Raw genomic sequence first — 12,610 nt, forward strand, 5'->3', positions numbered from 1 at the left:
TATTGTCTTTCTAACCTGTGTGCTTCTTGCCCCTGCCTTCCAAGATGTATTAGAAAAGATACACAGAAGGATAAGTAGAGATCGTGACTACACAAGGAGTGAATTTTCTAGGTTCCTCAGCTGAGAAAGGTAATTACTGAAGCCAGCTATAAAAAAATTACATACATGAAGGAGATGTGAAGAAAATCTTACCCTCTGCTTCAAAGTAAAGGGAGGTGTTGCAGTATATAAAAAATCTGCATGGGTTAGAAAGCAATTAGAGAAATATACAGAAAAAAACACATCAAGGACCTCTGAGAAAAAGGAATATTTTTAGCCTAGCAGTTATATGAGGGGAATTTTAATTGTGTTTATTGTGTTCTTACTGACAATTCTTCTTTAGATATCTGCTACAGACAACTGCTGGAAACTGGCTGTAAATTGAGTCTGACCCACAACAGCACCTTTAATGTGATATTGTAAGTAGATCCATTTCTCTTGCCAAGAGCTATTGCTGGTAAGCAATCCATCTTACATTTACAATTTGCTTGCTTAACACCATGGACTTCTTAGTAAGACTGCCAGCCAGCCATTTACTTTGTCCACTCCTTATAGCAAGTGTCTGTTGCAATCTGTAAATTCAGAAACCTTTTCATGGTATCAGACTTCTAGATATTTCTTGTAAAAGGCCTCTGAAATCCACACTAAGGAATATACAGCCCACAGGAATTGTAATGGGATATTTAGCATTCTACTCATGGATGGATGATGCATGTCATGCACATTGTTCGTGACACGTTTAATACAGAAAAAGGGGAGTGAGGGGTAACAGAAGAAAATAATTATGGAAATATCTTAGGTCATGTTCTAATTTTAGTCTAAACTTGAAATGCAATAGGACCAAACAGCTGATCACATACAGAATGTGCTAATTGAGTCCATTCCACAGTGACTCAGGCAACTGAAGGGGTTTTCTGACACTTGTATCAGGGTATAGCATGAGGTGTTACCATGTCAGTAAGAAGTAAACCTGAACCTGAAAACCTAAAAATCAATGCAAAATTTGGAGTTAGACTGAGACAGAACACATTCCCTACGTATATTTTAACAGGATGTTTTACTAATAGTATGGCATACTCCATGAAGAAGAAGTAGGGGATCTGGAGAGGCAAAAATGAAATTAGATATGCTACTTGTGCAAGCTTTTTTTTTTATAAGCAATGATTCACCTGGTTCAGTTCATCTTGAGTTTCTCTACTAGAAGTTTTTGAGCTTACTCAAGGCCTTGAGAAATTCAGAGTAGTAGGAAGATGAACCACATCTCATTATTCTTATCCCAAGTTATTTTTTGCGCTCTTTTGCAACCGTTTCAGAAAGACAGATATCTTTGTTCTGTGTTACAAGCAATGGACTTTAAATGTACTTATTTTATAATATTCATTTGCAGTGTCTATCAGTAACCTTCATAATTTCTGACCTGGATCTGAGAGGAAGCATGATAGCCATGAGAAGAACCAACTTCTGATTAATATTGTAGATATAATAATGGGTATAGTTAGGTTTCTGCTTGCATTTCCCTCTTGGCACTTTATGTGAGATTTCTAAGCTATGTCAATTTCTATTGACTCCAAAGCTCATATTTCTCACATTGTTGTTGCAGCCCCAATTCATGGCTACCACTACTCAACCAAAAGTACAACCTGTCAATAAATAGAAGAGTAATTATGAGTAAAAGCATAGCTCCTTGCCAAACGGATGTGGAGTCCTCCCTTGGGAATGTCTAAATGCAGGTTCAGTAGAGATGCAACTTTTATCAGACTTTCCATCTAAGGACTTGGTGCTAAGGCTGAAAGCTCTACCACTGCTGCAGTTTCTCCTGCAGTTCAAGCTGTAGCCTGCTTTTAAAACCCTATATATTAATTACAAGATAACACAACATACCATATGCTACACATACAAGGGTCTAATACGTATTTTCATCCATTTCACAGACTCAACCCATTAACCCACATCTGTTCAGCATATGCTGATCTGTGATTTTATGGGTAGTGGTGAGGAAAACTCAACATCAAAATTGCACTATATCCTAATTTTTGAAAAATAAGGTAGGTTGTTTTTTTTTTAATTAACCTGTACCTCTATCTCTCTTGCTTAGGAAAAAGAAAAAAAAAAAAAAAAAAGAAAATATTTCCTACTGCTGCCTCTGTCTCTTCTCCCACTGGTATGTCTGTCAGTTCTGTAATTAAAATGATAATAAATGCTGCTATTTCTTTTTTAGTCCAGGTATTTGGGAGGCAGCCAGACTCTCATTCTGCAGGAGTAATGCTTCATATAACTTGGCAAGAACAGACCTTTGTGGATATCTCTGCAGTTTGTACAGAAATAACTTCACCCACATAATGGCTGATTAATTAGACTTGAGGCAGTGCAGATGAGTTGAAAAGCAAGGAGAGGAGAAACCCACAGCTTCCAGCATAGAGACATGCCAAGAACAACACTTTCTCCCAAACCTCACTGCTGCTTATCCAGTCTTTGGGCTGCTCAAAATATTTCTATTATTCCTAATAAAATGTTAAATAATTCAATGTAAGACAGCAGCAAAAAGCAAACACTGTGATTCAGTGATAATAATAATTTGATGTAGAAAAAAAAAGCTATTTATAATATGGCATTTGACCTTGAGCAAATACTGATGAGGTAGAATATCACATAATTAATTCAGCTCCCAAAATTCTGCTTGTTTACCTGAAAATTCTGTGAAAATTTTAGTGAAAATCATATGAAATAAGGAAAATTAAAACCACGTGAAGACAAAATTAAACTGAAAATACCCTAATACCTTTCCAGAGAGCTTTGTGTTCAGTTCCACTCAATACAGGATATCAGTGTTCCTTTCTTTGTAAGTCTCATATCAGAGTCTTCCATGAGAACTATAGGACACACACCACAGGTGCTGGGCAGCCAAGCAAAAGTGAAGTTTTTTGATCAGTTCATAAAAGGGAGGCTAAATGACTCCACCAGGATCCCAGAATACTCTGAACATTAGGGTGTAGCTGAATGGGGTCCCCGAGACCAAAAATAACCCACTGCTTCTGGCCTCAGCAGATTCTGCTTGTTACTTGTGTTAGGCCGTATCTCCTGATGCAGTGGGATCTGGGTTAGACAGCAGCCTCTGGGCTGCAGCTCTGCTGCTGGTTGTGACACAGCCATTGCAGGGGACAGGCACCTGGCATGCTCAGGAGTCACCCATGACTCTACAACTGCAGATTGTATCTCTGCTACTGTGATAATTCTGATTCTCTCACTGCGACAACAGTCTGTCATGCAAGCTGGAGTTACTTTCAATATTGGTAAGGGTTCAGGTCTGGCTTTTGTGTAAAATCCAATAAAATCATAAAATTTCCAGTTTCCATTTCAGTATGTAAGGAATGGTATATGAGGCTTATTAAAATTATCACGTCTGCAGCAGTGTCTAAAGCACTTGCTTAATTAAAACAAACCCTAGACCAGTAGAAGCTTGAACAATAGAAAATAAAATTAGAAAATCAAGACATGAAAATATCTTTTCAATATAACTGCTAGAAGCACAGTTACATTGAAGTGGAAATGGAGGACAGGTGGAAAAGGAGATATTCAGAAAATCCTTCAAAAAGTCTGGAAAAAGCAGCATTTCAAGACAGAGGTTCTCATGCACCCCACTGAAAGCAGCAATTGCCATGGCAATATGTATATGAACATACAGGAATAATTAACAACAAATAGAATTACATGATATGTGAAGAAGCATGGTATACATCTCAAATGGTTAACCTGAATTATCTGTTAATTCCTTCCAACTTCACAAAATAGCTGGACCAATTAAGATCAAAGGAGATAAACCAGCTACATGACCCCTGTGGTCTCCCCCTCTCTCTGGTTCCAGGCACAAATCCCGTGGCAGAACTGCCCTGGCACAGCACTGCTCTGTGCAACTTGGACTCATCCGTCTAGGAACAAGCGAGGCCCCAGGGACCTAATCCAAGGCCATCTCACTTACTGTTAAAGGACAACTCACAGAACCCAGTGCCAGATCCAGAGAGGTATCCTGTAACTGTGGTGGTATTCTATAACCATTAATTTGTAAATTGCACCTGGGTACTGGCAAAAAAAACCCAAAAAAACCCAACCAAACAAAAAAAAAATATTTGCCACAGAGCCCTAAATTTTTTTGTTGGTTTGTTTTCTACTTGGTATTATTTTATTTTCAGTTGCTTTCCTGTTGGAACACTGTCCTCTCAAAGTTTTCCATTTAGCACTTTTACATATGCCTTTCCTGTTTTGGTTTTTTTTTTTGGATAGTAAGAGGTCTTGCACAAAGATCATTAAAATACTCATAATTGTCATCAGCAAAAGGCCTTGTATAAAATAGGTCTTCTGTAAGTCCAGTCAGTGAAACTCCCATTTTTAGTTTGGTTCCAGTCAGTAGTGCTATATGTGGCACAAAAGTGGCACTGTATCTGATTCTGATGCTTCTCAGACTTCCCTTCTTTCACACAGAAAAGAATTTAAATATACTCCCACTTTATATATCAACTTCTAAAACTTGACTCTGACAGACAGTAAAGGCATGCAAGAAAGACTGGTCCAAAAGACTTGCAAAGTCATCCAGAATATTTTCAGGTGAGAATTTTAAGAAAAAACATTTAAATTTTTAAATAGTTAACCAAAGATAAACCATTTCTGGAAGCGTGTTTACTAATTAACTGCATATAAATACAGATTAATCAAGATGATTTCACAGATTCCAGTTTATCCAAGTTAAGTAACCATGGTGTACTTCAAATACTAACAATAATTTATTCAAATATGATTTAAAATGCTAACCAGGGCTTCATAATTCAGTTCAGTTGACTGAAGCACTCACTTTGTTTCACCACCAAACTGACTATTTAAACTGACAAGGCTATTTTGGTTGTTATTTTGTGAGACAGGCAGAGAACTTGCTGCAAGCACTTGGTGATCTTTAGCTGCCCCATTAGCACGTCAAACTGCAGTTATCAGGATGAAGGGGCCAAAACCTTCCCAAGAGCAGGGACTGTAGAATTATAATTTATAGACAAGAAAATATCCACTCACTTAATTTCATGGGAGAAAAATACCCATTCCCTGTAGTCAGTCTCTTCAAAGTGTTTTCAGTGTTTATCTTTGCTGCAGTTATGTAGCCTGGGAAGTTTAGCATGTTATTTAAAAACAAAACCAAACGAAACAAAACAAAACAAAACAAAACGAAATTAAACCAAACCAAGCCTATCTCTGAGCCACTATGCTATATTTTATAGAATCTTGTATTCCAACCCCACAGTTCCTTTGCCTTCCCTTACTTTATGGTCTACATCTATGGCTTCATTTTCCATCACCTCCCTATCTCGTCTGCTTTAGCCTTGCTTGAGCAGCTGATTTGTAAACCCTTATACTGTCACGAATTCGATGGCAACTAACCCGACACAGAGTCACAGGGATTTTCCCGTACTCATCAGGCTGTAATCTTTTGGGAGAAGGAGCCAGAGCTATTTTGGTTGTAAAATGTGTAACAGGTTTCGGTTGCTAGGTAAACAATGAACTGTATACACGATGCTTGGTGAGCCATTCAGAATACAAGTATAGCTATCTGATTAGTCGTTTCTTCACCCGATCACCCTGTAATGACTGTGTCACTCAGAAGACTTTCACTGTCTCACTTTGCTGTTCAGGTGAAACCCAGGGAACAATTTGACCTTTATGTTTTACATTGCCCTCTGAAATGGTTAACGCTGCCTGATACTGAACAAATACTGAACATTTTCAGATATTCATCCTAATACTGTAGGCACCAGAAATGTACCTAAACTCCTGGATAACGACACAGTTTAGCAAGCCGAGGGAACACATGTACACACAACACGCGCTCCCTCACGCAGGACTGCGAGTGGAAACAAGCGACACGGCAGCCAACGCTGTGCTCCGTCCTCCCCCGTGGGGGCAGCAGCGAAGTACCCGGGGCAGGGGCGTAGGGCACCCCCCGCCAGCCTCCCTAACCACCCTTTCCCTCACTACACGTCCCGCTATTTCCCACCGACCCGCTCCGCGCCCACTCCTCGCCTTCCCACGGCTCTCGCCCTCTCTGGGAGCGGAGCCCCGCCACAGCCCGCCTCGCTGCCGCCAACAGCCCGGGCCGTACCCCCCCTTCGGCGGGGTTCCCCGCCCCCGCCCAGCCGAGACGAGCGGATCGAGGGAGGTGGGGGTGGGCGCTGGCAGAGCCCCGCGTCACGGCGGGGAGGGCCGAGCGGCGCCGGCGGAGCCATAAATATGGCGCGGCGCGGGGTGGCGGCAGCGCTCGCTGGAAGGAGCTCCGGCACGGGCGGCTACCGGCACGGGCGGCTACCGGCACGGGCGGCTACCGGCACGGGCGGCTACCGGCGGGCATCCCTCCCCGCTCCCCTCCCCGCTCCCATACCTCCGCCGATTCCCCCGAGGTAAGCGCTGCTCCGCGGGCGGCGTGGCGGGGCTCTTCCGTGCTGTGGCAGCCGGTGCTGGGACGCGGCAGGGTCGGCGGGGCTTGACAACTCTCCTCTCCCTTCTGGCCACAGCCCGGCACCCCGATGACTCTGAACCGCGGTGACAAGTTGCGGTACCTGGACAAGCGGCGCGGCAGCATGCCCTTCTCCGTGCACCAGCACCTGCACCGGCGCAGCATGCCGGTGGACGAGCGGGATCTGCGGGCAGCCCTGCCGCAGGACGAGCTCTCCGGGCTGGTGCGCTGCACATCGTACAGCCCCGGCGAGGAGCACCGGGAGAGCTGGGCTTCCGACTCCTCCGACTCCGTCATCTCCTCGGGCAGCGACTCCGACAGCAGCCTCTACAAGGTGATCCTGTTGGGCGAGCACGGTGTCGGCAAGACCAGCCTGGCCCGCATCTTCGGCGGCGTGGAGGACAGCGCGGACGCGGAGGAAGCCGGTGAGGGCACGGGGCGGTGGGTGACACGCAGGGAAGCACCTGGGCGGAGCAGGAGTCCCGGTCCCGGGGACCGCCGCTCGGAGCGGCGTTACCGCAACCGGAGGGCTTCCAGCCTCACCTCCTCGGGCATTCCTCTCAGGCCACCCCCTCCCAGGCTGCCGTCAGGGATGGAGAAGAATAACTTCTTTTTTTTCTGAACTTTTTTTTTGTTTGTTTGCACAGGAAATACATACGACCGATCAATTATAGTTGATGGAGAAGAAGCATCTCTCGTGGTGTTTGATATATGGGAGCAGGTACTGCAGATTTAAGATTTTTTTTCTTTATGGCTTGGTTGGTGTTCCACTCTTTAAAAAAAGTAGAAATGGAACGTCTGTTTCTTCGATCAGAACAGTAACATTAAAAAAGTGACATTAGAAAATTAAAATTCATATTGTCTTTGTTCTCCCCCTAATTTATTTCTATAGTGAGGCAGATAATTAAAAAAACCTGAATAGGGCTGGTGTGTGAATCCCTTAATGCCTTTAAATAAGCAGCAGCTTACATGAGCAGCCCAGGGAATTACTTTAAAATTACAGATTCATGATACGATCAGTGCAGATCTTATATTGTCTCTGGAAACAAGACAATTTCACTTTTAACATCTTTTAAATAGCAAAACCTTTTAAAAAATGGGGAGACTTTTACAGAATCTTTACAATAAAACTAAGAAAAATATCTTCAGGGTGCTTACAGTAATTAAAACATCGATCAGACTGTGTTTAATAGATTTTTCAGTGCAATAAGTCTTTCTCCTACCATTTCTTTTAGGATGACAGCCAATGGCTTCAGAACCACTGTATGAAAATGGGAGATGCCTATATTATTGTATATTCAGTGACAGACAAAGTTAGTTTTGAAAAGGCCTCTGAGCTAAGAATCCAGCTAAGAAGAGCAAGGCAAACAGAAGACATTCCTATTATTCTTGTGGGCAATAAAAGTGACCTGGTCAGGTCCCGGGAAGTCTCAGTTGATGGTAAGAGACACTATTGATTTATTCAGTAATGTCTAAATTAGTGTCAAAGGCTATGGAGAATCATAGAGAATAGAAATTGCACTCTGGAAAAATCAAGGAACCTAGGTCATGATGAGGGACCTGGTACCACAGAAAACAGTGGAGATGGTGTGTGGGGGAAAAGATTTGTGACTGTAAAGAGCAATCTTTGAACTGCAGTACAGGAAAACAATGCATCAGAGCTGCAGCTTTAGGATACTGTTTAGTGTAGGATTTATTATTGGTCAGTATTAACTGAAAGGGTTTGATTGTCCATTATGTGTGCAGCAGCACCTGCTAGTCTCAAGATGTGGTAGTTCAAGCTATGCTTTTTATGGGACAGGAGTGCCATGTCATCCAACCCAGGCAGCCTTTGAAAAGGTTGATCTTTATACAGCATGATCAATCCTCTTTTTTTTTAAGTGATTCCATCACATTTGAGTATAGCTGGTGGGATCAGTCTCCTTTAATCCTTTTCTGTGTTCTTCAGTTGTCATCAGTGAGAATTCTCTCAGCTAGTAGCATTTTGATAACTAAAGCACCAATCACTTATTTAAACATTTGATGATCTTGGTTTGGTTTATTGGTTTTTTTGTTTGTTTATTTTTGTTTGGGTTTTGTGTTGGTTTTTTTTTCCATTGGGAAGAATACACCAAAATATCTCTGCCTTGATGAAGACCCATCTCTTGCTGTATGTTTTTGCCATGTTCTCTGTGTTAAATGCCTGCACAGGGAACTCGAATGGAGTTCATCAGTTATCACATTTTCCAGGCTGGTGGCAGCGCATGGTTGACCTGTTCTAATCATGACCATTGGCACTTTGCTCAGATTTGTGACTTGAACAAGGAAATTTGCACTACAGCAATGTTCCAGAGTTACATGTTTACGTATGGAACATTGTGCATCTTGCATTTTGAATGAAGTCCTAGCCAAACCCAACTTCATGTCCTCTAGTCATCTAGTCAATGACTTGACCTTGTGGACTGTATCAGCTGCATTTGTAGCTTCCATGGAAAGCTCTCACTTATTACAGCAAGGCAGAGGTGCATAATTGCTCAACAACTTCTAGAGGAAATAAACCCCAGTTCTTTCTGTACCTTACACTGTTTCATATCCAACAGCAGGCAGGCATCCAAGTCCCTCTCCTATATCAGCTTTAGCTCATAAACAAGACTGGGATGGTCTGCCTAGAGGACAATTGCTGCCTTATATTCAGGACCATCAGTCAAATGAGATTTCTGATCACATTGCAACAAAAACAGAGTAAGGGGGCGAAGCCATAAGTGCAAATTTAGACTTTCCAGCCATGTAGTAAAGCACTTTTGTGGCATTGAAGACACTTTCCTTGCTTAAAGTAAATTTTTATTTTGCTTTTCTGCCAGTATGTATGAAGAGACAATGTCCAGCTCCACTCATCTCCCTTCTTCTCTTTTCATCCAGAGGGACGAGCCTGTGCTGTTGTGTTTGACTGCAAATTCATTGAGACCTCAGCTGCTCTTCATCATAATGTCAAAGACCTGTTTGAAGGTATTGTTCGGCAAATTAGACTTCGCAAAGACAGTAAAGAAGACAATGCTAGGAGAATGGCCAACACAAAAAGAAGAGAAAGCATAGGCAAAAAGGCAAAGCGATTCCTTGGGAGAATTGTGGCAAAGAACAATAAGAAGATGGCTTTCAAAGCAAAATCTAAGTCTTGCCATGACTTATCTGTGCTGTAGAAGCTTTCAGTAAAGCGAGATGTTGCACATGGGTGATGAACAAGCATTTGACTGTTATGAGAAGTGTACAGATAATCCTCATGGTGATAAGAAGAATGACATCAATTGCAACTCTCGGATGCCTTAAGGTGCGCAAGCAAGTCTGGAAGTTGTACTACAATGTCTGCTTCATTGAGAAATGATTTAATTTTCAATGTGTGCAAGGAAATGAACTCAATATGTGGCTTGACATGCCCACATTTTCACTGTGTACATATGTTATATCCTCTTGTCCTGTGCATACCAGAGACACAGAGATAAGAAAGGATGATATGTATCACCATAGACTTGTCTCTTTTGCAGAGCAAAACTTAAAACTTGTACGCAGGCTCGTACACTCTTTTTAGTATAAAGCAAACAATGAAACAAAAATCTTTTTGAACTTAAATGTGGGAAGGGAATGAGTAGAACCACATTAGAATGGGAGAAAAAATTATATATATAGTTAAATACAAACCGGATACCATTTTATGAAGTTAATTTGCACTTCCATTAACTGTTATTCAATTAATTTGTTACTTGTTTACATGCAGATTTTATAATAAAGTATTATTTCCTGTTATAAAAAACTGTGCTTTTCTCATAGTAGGTATAAAAAATGAGAGCAGTATTTTTATATAGACCTTTTTTCACTGTACAAAATGTTATACATGGACTATGCAGATTTACATGTGATAAAGTTCTGGAACAAGACAAATCAGGAATATCCTATGTTCTTTTGTTTAACAGTTTCTTTAAGAAGTAAACCCTGCTTTTATGAATACTATATTTCAACAGCTCATATTGGGAACGGGGCCTTGACCCTTCATATTGCTGTTTCATCTTCAACTTAGTTCTTGTCAGTTCAGGTAGGAGCAGGCCTCTATACTATGCCTTTAGTTAGATACACATCTTGTGTCTACACCGATAAATTGAAGCCTGCAGTGTTCTACTTTTTAAGTCCTGGCTTGAAGGTCTCATGTTACAGCCAATAAGCAAATGTGGGTGTTTGTTTTTTTAGTTTGGGGTTTTTTTCTTTCCTGGGAGCCATATAATTTTCTCATTTACTCACAAGCCTGTAGCTACCTTACAGTTGTTTCAAAGGCTGGCAAGGCTGTTTGAAAGAGTAGCAGGCTTCAGTTGCAGTGAGTGGTGGCCTTCGGTGCTGTTACAGGTTTCAAGTTCGTTTTACTGTGTTATAACTAATGTTTTCATGATGTTTCCCCATTTGCTATTCATGAAGTGAAAATGCAGCCACATGTCAGTGAAAAACTTGGACATAACTGCATTTGCTTTCTAAATTCCTCTTCAAAGGATACATTCTCTTTAATCCATAAACTCAGTTCTCAAAAACAGAAAACAAATCCTCTTCTGTCTTTCTTCTGCTGTCCCTGCCTGAGTCCAGTTCTTCAGAGAGATTGAACCAGCTGCCTGGGAGCTCAGTTTGCCCATGTTTTTTTAGGGGCAACTCTCACCATACAGCAGACAAATTGCACGGGTTCTTACACCTTACACTGAGTTTCCCTGAGCTCGAACAAACAGCTCTCTGCTAGGTTAGACCCCTGCTTGGACACTCATCAGGAAACACTTGGATTTGGGAGAAAATTAATCTGATTTCTATAGGTAATGCTCTGTAGAATTACTGTCTCCTGATGGTGGACCTAACTGGTTAGATGCAAACTTAGCAGATGGTGCTGGTAAAGGGTCATGCTTCTTATCAAGAGATGTGTTTACTTTGTGTCCTGAGTGAAGTCTAAAGTGAGTAATTCTGTCCTGGTGCCAAAACTCACATTTACATGATGATACATTTTAATTGGATTTGGCTTTTTTTCATCAGCCTTGCTTTCTGGCAAACTATTATCACTGGAACATTTAACCCCTGTCAGAGTATGCCAACAGCTCTCTATTTTTGTGCAAGGAGTGAAGCAGTTGCTTTAGACCTGAAAACTACAGCAAGTGTGTCCAAATTCATGTGCATAAATTGGGCTCATACCTATTCATACACATGCTAAAGTTACTGACAAAACTACATGGGTTCCCTATATGTTTGCAAAGCTTCTGTCTTTTGGTAGCCCTATGATTTCAAGTATGACCTGGAGAGGACTGACATTTTATTGACTTGAGAGATTTAATAATAAATACAAGGAACAGAATGAAAACTCAGAGCTTAAGATACTGCATTTCACAAAGTGCAAGAAGTTATGAGGATGTGTCACTTAGACTGCTGCAACATAACTGCAGCTGCAAAGCCTCTTCAAAGGTCATGGTTAACAGCAGTGCTTTATTTGCACCCTGATACACAAACCAGGTATTTTACTGTGTTCATGAATTCAAAGGTTAGGTTTGGACATCTCTAAAGTCTGACATATTTCTGAGGTGCTCTAGCACATTTCTAAAGGTTCATTTAAACCTTGGAAAATAATTTGTATTTTGGAAGTATTTTATATAGGACACTATGAAACAATAAACTGAATCACTAACGAAACATGGATTAATCTGTCATGTATTCTATAAGTTAATACTGTTCAATAAAATACTTACTCAAATTGTTATCATACTGGGTTTTTTCATTTGTTTGTATAGGAATTAGCATAATACATCTATGGTTCATGAAAAGGTTTGTTGCTACTGCAGCCCTGACAATAACTTGCTCTAGCCCAAGATCATATTCTATGCTATAGAATTATTACCGTTAAAACTATTTTGTAGAAATTTTATAGTTCCTTTTATAGTTCCCAGGAAAAAAAAAATATCTTGGATGTCATTCAGTGGAATTTCCAAGTAGACTTTTCGGAAGTATATGTGCAACACCAACTAGAAGTCAGTAACAGACACCTAATTGACAAATGCCATTAAAAATCAACCTTCTTCAAAAGGTTACTTGTATCCT

The 12,610-nt window shown here is 41.1% G+C and overlaps 1 protein-coding gene across 1 annotated transcript; it reads left to right on the forward strand.

The window, feature by feature from the left end:
- Positions 1-6,280: 6,280 nt before the first annotated feature.
- On the forward strand, positions 6,281-10,737 carry RRAD (RRAD, Ras related glycolysis inhibitor and calcium channel regulator). The gene is made up of 5 exons (XM_030457681.1): positions 6,281-6,470; positions 6,585-6,951; positions 7,174-7,247; positions 7,762-7,966; positions 9,425-10,737. Exons 2-5 carry the CDS (start codon positions 6,597-6,599, stop codon positions 9,700-9,702), a joined length of 912 nt encoding a protein of 303 aa, XP_030313541.1. The 5' UTR covers positions 6,281-6,470; positions 6,585-6,596; the 3' UTR covers positions 9,703-10,737.
- The last annotated feature ends 1,873 nt before the right edge of the window (positions 10,738-12,610 follow it).

The sequence above is a fragment of the Calypte anna genome, chromosome 11, assembly GCF_003957555.1.
Source record: "Calypte anna isolate BGI_N300 chromosome 11, bCalAnn1_v1.p, whole genome shotgun sequence".
Classification (NCBI taxonomy): domain Eukaryota; kingdom Metazoa; phylum Chordata; class Aves; order Apodiformes; family Trochilidae; genus Calypte; species Calypte anna.